At 52.2% G+C, this 7,876-nt stretch overlaps 1 protein-coding gene and 1 long non-coding RNA gene across 6 annotated transcripts in view; both read right to left on the bottom strand.

The window, feature by feature from the left end:
- Positions 1–7,196, bottom strand: part of Endov (endonuclease V) — a 21,790-nt gene extending 14,594 nt beyond the window's left edge. For 4 of the 5 annotated variants that reach the window (XR_007591352.1, XM_050140389.1, XM_050140388.1 and 1 more), the window contains exons 1-3: positions 7,110–7,191; positions 6,625–6,796; positions 120–254 (exon numbers count right to left, since the gene is read on the bottom strand). Coding sequence is in view for 4 of the 5 variants with exons in the window: in XM_050140389.1 (XP_049996346.1) it covers positions 120–254; positions 6,625–6,796; positions 7,110–7,165 (363 nt within the window). In the remaining variant the exon portion in view is untranslated. Of the gene's footprint in view, positions 1–119; positions 255–6,624; positions 6,797–7,109 lie in introns of all 5 variants that reach the window. The other variant, XM_050140391.1, reaches the window with a different exon arrangement.
- LOC126500463 (uncharacterized) lies at positions 280–5,251 on the bottom strand. Its single transcript, XR_007591353.1, has 3 exons — positions 1,499–5,251; positions 1,446–1,464; positions 280–1,411 (listed from the first exon to the last, which is right to left on the bottom strand). It is a non-coding gene; the product is annotated as an uncharacterized lncRNA (long non-coding RNA).
- Positions 7,197–7,876: the final 680 nt, after the last annotated feature.

Here is a 7,876-nt window from a genome sequence, read left to right as displayed (position 1 = left end):
CCTCCACCTCCACCTCCACCACCTCCACCTCCACCACCTCCACCTCCTCCTCCACCTCCACCACCTCCACCACCACCACGCACAAGCCAAGGGGTTCTCTGACCTTAGGAAGCACCTACCTGGGGCATGAAGTCTGGCTCCTTCTCTTGCAGCCGCTGTACCAACTCCACCAGGAAGGGTACCTCTCGGAAAGCCAGGAAGCCTGACACATAGGGGGCCTTCAGGCGAACCATGTGGCTGTCCTCATACACCACCTGACAGCAAGGCCCATAGGTACAGGTTGGACACTGGGTGCAACCACCTGTTCCACTTCATCCCTCTGCCTCCTACCCATGGCTCCCATGGCAGCCTCACCTGTGGCCAGGATGAGACCAGGTTTGAAAGTTGGGACAAAATGATTCACCTGCAACTGGGTGGCGAGTAGTCAACTTAAATTTCATCCTACAGGTACTTGCTTGGGACCTGGCATGGATGAGGACCCCCATGACCTAGTGTACACGGGAACACCTGTAGGCTGTAGTGTGGATGAGGAGCACCATCACCCCTGTCTCATCTCTTTCAGGAGCTTGGCTGAGGTGATGGCCAGCCTCAGGCCTACCTCCCCTCATACTCCTGACTCATTCCTTGTCAGCGTGAGCTGACCACCTGCATGGATGTTGGAGGCTCAGAGTAGAAGGCTCCGGGAGAGTAGGCTGTGGACCTGGGCTGTTCACCTTAGAAGGACCATGGGGAAAGGCCAGGCAAGTAGGACAGGAGCCTGCAGAGTCAGGGAAGCCGCAAAAACAAGAGCCCCAGAGAGTGGGGGCTCAGGAAGACAAACAGACTGAACCTGATACATCGCTGTAGGGCACTCAGGATAGTGGCCCTTGTGCATTCTATGAGGAAACGGGAGACCCCAGAGCGCTTCATAAAGGGCAGCTCTCTTTCTTAGGTCTTCTCTAGCAAAAACACTAGTTTCCAAACTAAAAGCCCCTATGGGTACCAGAAGGCAGCCAGCTAAAACCCAACAGAGCACTATGCAGCTCAGGATAGGGCTCTGCACACAGCACAAGGTGACAAAGACTCACTGGCCTGCCCTGGAGACCCACTCCTACTGTGTCCATGTTCTCCAGAACCTTCCATGGCCCAGGCTCTTGATGAGAATGTCCAGATCACAATTCCCATGGACCCAAGTGCACCTAGAGAACTGGCTATTGGTAGGTGATGGGGCTTGGACTCCTAACATTTTCAACAATGGCTCCAAGTGGGGCATTCACTCAGATTCTGACTCGGCCAGCAACAGATGGAGACCACTATAGAAAAGCACAACTGATCACAATCCCAGTCCCAACCAACAGATACATCTGCACCGCGCTCCTGCACCTAGGGCTCTGGGACCTGCACCGCGCTCCTGCACCTAGGGCTCTGGGACCTGCACCGCGCTCCTACACCTAGGGCTCTGGGACCTACAACGCGCTCCTGCACCTAGGGCTCTGGGACCTGCAACACGCTCCTGCACCTCATGTGGGATTCCACTCTGTATGCTATGAATATGTTTTATTACCATTGATTATTAAAGCTCTTTTGGCCAATGACTTGGTAGAATAAAGCCAGGCGGGAAATCCGAACAGAGATATAGAGAGAAAGTAGGCGGAATGAGGGAGACGCCATGTAACTGCTGAAGGAGAAAGATGGATGCCAGGTACTTGTCAGAACTTTACTGATAGGCCACACCCTCACGGTGATTCACAGATGAATAGAAATGGGTTAATTTAAGATATAAGAGTTAGCTGGGGGCTGGAGAGATGGCTCAGTGGTTAAGAGCATTGCCTGCTCTTCCAAAGGTCCAGAGTTCAATTCCCAGCAACCACATGGTGGCTCACAACCATCTGTAATGATGTATGGTGCCCTCTTCTGGCCTGCAGGCATACAAGCAGACAGAATACTGTATACATAATAAATATTAAAAAAAGAAAAGATTTATAAAAAAAAAAAGAGTTAGCTAGAAATATGCATGAACTATTGGCCAAACAGTGTTGCAATTAATACTGCTTCTGTGTAGTTATTTGCATCCAGGCGACTGGGAAACCAGCAAGCAGTCTCCGTCTATATGTGCCAAAGGCTCCAAAACCACCATAGAGGAGGGGGTGGGAGGACTGTAAGAGTCAGAGGAACAAGGCATCTGCCGTGAGACTGTGTCTCCTAGAAATGCCAGAAGCTGGAGCCCTGAATTCTTACCATCATGGCTGCCTAAGTGACTTGAACATGAACCACACCAACGGACACGCTAACTTGGATGGGGAAAGCTGTGGCCTCAACCCTAGACAAAGAACTGCAGGCAACTGAGGAGTCCTGAGAGCAGGAGAAACAGTCTTCTCCAGGGAAGAGCACACCAATGGGCAAACCCTGAATCATACACATAAAATGTAACATTATACAGAGGGCGGAAAAGAGGGATGGGAGGGCCTGGAGGGAGGAAAAGGAAAGGGGAAAATTTGTAATTATAGTGTAATATCGAAAAATAATTAAGAGAAAATGCTAACAGTGTGCCTTTTTGGGGGTGTGTGTGACAGGGTTTCTCTGTAGCTTTGGAGACTGTCCTGGAACTTGCTCTGTAGACCAGGCTGGCCTCAGAGATCCACCTGTCTCTACCTCCCAAGTGCTGGGATTAAAGCTTTGAGATACCACTGCCTGGCTGCTATCAGTGTCTTAAGCTGCACTTTGACAAACATGTGTTGATATGAGATGGATCCATGAGCCTAATTGCACTGGGGTGGACTCTAATTGCTGGACTGTGTTTAGCTCCAGGTTCGAGGTGCAGAAGATGGACCCTGCTGACAGCATCACTAGGGGCAACCAGCAAATGAGGCAGCATAAGCTACGGTGCTCTTCAGGATACGGCAAACAGGAAGGAGCCAAGAGTAGAAGAGCGGGGAAGGCACCTTCCTTCTATGTGTGCTGTGTGGACAATGAGCGAATGACAGAGAAGTCTCTTCTTCCTGTGGAAAAGGACACGCTTGCTACAGAAGGCTAGCTGTGGAGGCTGTCCCATAAGGCTGCCACCTGTCAAGAACGCTAAGTAAAGAATTCCTGACTGTAAAGGTGGACTGTTAATTCTCCAACCAAGCTTTGCTTATGGGAAACCAACTGTGGGGACGGCTTTCCCCAGGAAATGGGCTGTGGCTCTGGAACTGTGTTTAGCAGCATTAGTGTGATACTCTACAAAACTCCTCGGGAAAGCGTGTGAGTCAGTGAGTTTTGAGGCTTTCACTATTATTCTAATCTAATTTAAAATATATATTTATTGTATGAGTGTTTTGTGTGCATGTCTGTAAACATATCATGTGTGTGGTGCCCATGAAGGCCAGAGAGGGCCATGGAATCCCCTAGAAACGGAGTTACAGACAGCTGTTAGATGCCATGTGGGTGCTGAGCACTGAGCCCAGGTCGTCTGTAAAAGCAAATGCTCTTAACTGCTGAGCAATCTCTTCAGCCCCATACCCTGAGTTTAGACCATTTCCTCCACCCCACACATCATCCTGGTCCTAGACAGCAGCTACACCCTATGCAAACCATGCTCAGCTTTAGTGTGATGATCAACTCTGGTTAGACTTAGAATTCCTTACGAGGGGCTGGAGAGATAGCTTAACGGCTCTGAGCACTGGCCGCTCTTCCAGAGGTCCTGGGTTCAACTCTCAGCACCCACATGGAGGCTCACAACCACAATGTTCTATAACTCCAGTTCCAGGAATCAAACACCCTCTTCTGACTTCCATGGATGTCAGGCCTCCGTGGACATCAGGGGTGCACATAGTTCACAGACATACACATAGACAAAATACACACATACAAATAATAATAAAATATCATGCAGGAGACAACCTCTGGGTACATCTGTGAGAATGTTTTCGGTGAGGAGCAACTCATGAAGAAAAATCCACCCTGAAAGTGGGTGGCACCGTTCCATGGTCTGGGTCCGGAACCGAATAGAGAGCGAGCGCTAAACAATAATGTTCCATTTTCTCTGCTTCTTGCTTACTGTGAACAAGCAGCCTCATGCTCCTGCCACAGGGGACTGAACCTCAAACCATGAGCAAAATAAATCCTTAAGTAGTTCTGTCATGTCTAAGTAACTGATGTGCTCAGGTAACCATGGATCTACATCCTTCAGGAGCGTGCCTATGCAATCAACAGCCCTACACACTTCCAGGTGAGCCATAGTCAAGCAACTGGGAACCACCCAGCCACACTCTTCCAATACCCTTCCCTGACTTAAGACTACAAGAAGCAAATGCTAACTGGATGCTCAGGCACAGGGGCTCTGCTCAGCGCTGGGTTACAACTCACCTGTGGAATACCACCACCCCAGAGAACCCTCAGGGAGGGAAGATGGAACCCTGCCTGGTGGGCTCCACACGGGAGGCAAATATGACAGCATGTGCCCTGAACAGGGCTTAGGGCCTCGAGTCAGGGTGTTGAAGTCTGCGGGGGGAGAGCTGAAGATGGGATTCTGTGCCAGCTGCTTCCCACACAACTTACACACGTTAAGGGTTGGCGCTAATACTGTTGCCTTCTGTTGCTCTGATAAAATGCTCAGCCCAAAGCAACTTGGGGAGCAAAGGGCTGATTTCACCTTACACCTTCAAGTCACAGTTCGCCACTGAGGGAAGTCAGAGTGGGAACTCAAGTGTGAACTGAAGCAGAGTCATGGGGGATGCTGCTTCCTGGCTCATTTGGCTCTTTTCAGTCCAGGCCCATCTACCTAGGGACAGTGCTGCCCACAGTGGGCTGGGCCCTCACCTCAATAATGGGTCAAGACAATCTCTTACAGACATGGCCACAGGTCAATCTGATTGAAGCAATTCTTCTACCTTCCAAGGTGACACTAGATTGTGTTGAGGTGACGATAAAAACTAACCAGGACAATCTTTCTCACGAGGTCAGATGGAGACAGAGGCCCAGAGTATCCACAGGAGCCACCTAGTGCTGGTGTCTCTGCTCTTACCCCGCACTCTTAGAGAACAATCAGGGACCCATAGGGACATGAGCCCCAGGTCCTTCTCACTACACACCCCGCTCCGAGCACGGTAGGCATTTGTGTTGAGCTGGAACTTAGAGGCCATCAGGGGAAGGCACAAAGCCAGAGTCAGGAAGAGTCTGTGGCTTCTGGAGGAGAGGTGATGGGGCTGCTGAGGCTGGGGTGTGGCCAAGGCTTCCTGAGATGCTGAGTGTGGATGAACCACAGGCTGCTCATGCGTGCACACACATGATCTATGTACGCAGGATCTGATGAACCAAAGGCTGACTGCTCATGCATGCACACACATGATCTATGTACACAAGATCTGATGAACCATGGGCTGACTGCTCATGTGTGCACAAACATGATCTGATGAACCACAGGCTGACTGCTCACACGTGCACACACATGATCTATGTAGAGACGCAAATGATGGCATCAGAATTTACACTCTGGAGAGGGGACAGGCTAAGTTCACTTCAGTATGTCGGAGCTGAGAGGGTCAGGGTTGCTATGGTTTTAAGTTTTAACCTACAAGGTGACTGAATGAAGTGGGAAGCATTGGGAGAACACAGGGAGAAGGGCCTATGTGAATCCAGAGGTCTCACGAGACCTCAGTCTCACTTGATTCCTTGACCTAGAACTTACAGCCTTCACAACTCTGAGAAACACTCTTGTTTACACGCTACCCAGCCTGACGTGTTCTGGTCTATCAGACAGAGACTGTCAAAGGCCACAGAGACACAACTCCAGTGTTGTGGGATGAAGGCTAATAAAGTTCACATTGCTAATGGGACGTCAAGGCCTGTTTTGCGCTGTTCCCTGCTTGATGTGACCCTGTTAGTTCACCTTCCACCACTGCCCTCAGTCACTCCTAAACACTGTTCCTTATGGCTTTAAATCTCCCAGCAGGGTTCTGATAGCCTTTCATGCCTGCTCCTACAGTGATCCTCACCTGGCTGGCTCCAACTTTAGAACCCAGTTTAGACAGTACTTACTCTAACGAGCCTTCTTCACCCTAGGAAGGCTGAGACTTCCTGCTTGGGCAACCTGAGGTGCGTGTTGTGGGCCACTGAGGGAGCAACCCAGGACACCAGACTTAGAATTGTCTGTTGATCCTCAAGAAATGTTTTTAATTTGTGTAGGTATGTGTGGGCCTGTGGGAGTTTTTATACACCACAAACATGCTGGAGCCCACAGGGGCCAGAAGTCCATTTAGATCTTCTGGAGCTGGAGTTAAGTGTAGTTGGGGGCAGCCTGATGTGGGAGCTGGAACTGAATCTGGATCCTCTGCAAGAATAGTGTTCCCACTTAGCCGCTGACCATCCCACCAACCCTCTGTCCACTGATTCTTCAAAGTTACACTATTTCCTGAGGTTTTAGCCTTTTAAAAATACACTCCAACCTATACATTAAATTCTATAAATGAAATGGAAGTTTATTGATCCCTTTGCATGTTTGAGGTCCTGGGTCGGCTTTAGGATCAAAAATTAAAAAAGATACTAAAAAATTCAAAGGGCGCGGGGGTGGAGAAGAAAAGAAAACTTTTACACAACTGCACCCAGGCTCTGATCGCTGTCTCGGGATCCAGCCCCTTTGGGTGCGCAGCCTACGAGAGCGGTTACCTCGAGCTCTGGGTAGCTCAGCACCACCAGGGAAGCGCAGGCCCGGGAGCTCTCCCCGTTTACGAAGGACACGTCCAGGCCCCCGACCCTCTGCAAACCCGAGAAGGTAGGGTCCCGCTGCCAGGCCTCCGTGTCCCGGACCACCACGCGCGTCTTCAGCCGGGCTTGTTCCCTAGCGGGGCACAAACATCGAAACGGGCTCAGGGCCCTCGGGACAGCCCGACCCTCGGGGCGGCCGCCCTCCAGTCCACCCCAATCTCCTTTCTGCCCATCAAGCCAGGATGAAGGAGGAAAGCTCTCCACGACCCATGCGGACCAGAAACGCGGGCCACGCCCACAAAGGCAGGGGGCAACTTCCGGCAGCGTGGCGGCCCCGGGCCTGAGGTGCAGCGGGTGTTCGGTTTCACAGCTGCACAGGGGCTGTGAGGCCGGAAAGTCATTGGAGAAGCCACCCCCATGGCTACTGCGGGCCCCGACCCCATTACCGTTCCCAGAGCAACAGGGTTTCCTCCGGTGGCCGTGCTGCGGCCTCTAGAGCCATGATTGGGCCCTGTCGCCTTTCGTGACGTCACTTCCGGAGCGCCCCGCACGGAGCGGTTAGTCTTCGCCGCGTTCGTCGCGTCAACTGTGGTGGCCGCCGCCAGGGGCCGCTGTCCCCGCAGCGCCGGCCGTCGGGGCGCCTCAGGCCGCTGTCCCCGCTGCTCTGGCCGCCGCCAGGGGCCGCTGTCCCCGCAGCGCTGGCCATCGGGGCGCCTCAGGCCGCTGTCCCTACCGTGGTCACCGCTCGGTTTCGGAAATGCGCACTCGCGCTGCGCTCTCCGTGCCTCGGGCCTCCAGGGCAGCATTGGCCGCACTCTGGCCGCGGTTCCTCTGCATCAGGTCCGCACTTGCGCCCGGGCACAGCTCGCTGAGCAGACCGCCTCTCTGTAACCTTTAGAGGAAAGGAAGAGGGGACACCTTTGCTGTAGATTCTCCCCAGCTATGTCGGCTGTGAGGCGCCCTCAGGCCGAAATAACAATTCAAAAGATCAAGGAACGCGAGGTTCTCGGGCCAGGGTGGCGCACATCTTTAATTCCAGCGCTGAGGAGGCAGAGGCAGGGGGGGTCCTCTTGTGTTCAGACCAGCCTGGTTTACAGAGTGAGTTCCAGGACAGCCAGGGCTACGAAGGGAAACCCTGTCTTGAAAAAACAAATACATAAAACTCTCTTGCAGACTGTAAGTGTTAGAGGTCTGAGGGGAATGACTGCCCCAT

The sequence above is a fragment of the Alexandromys fortis genome, unplaced genomic scaffold (genome assembly GCF_014885135.2).
Source record: "Alexandromys fortis isolate MF-2015 unplaced genomic scaffold, M_Fortis_MF-2015_v1.1 scaffold_39, whole genome shotgun sequence".
In the NCBI taxonomy this organism is placed as follows: domain Eukaryota; kingdom Metazoa; phylum Chordata; class Mammalia; order Rodentia; family Cricetidae; genus Alexandromys; species Alexandromys fortis.
Note: the sequence above shows the minus strand (reverse complement) of the source record. Positions and strands in the feature narration are given on the sequence as shown.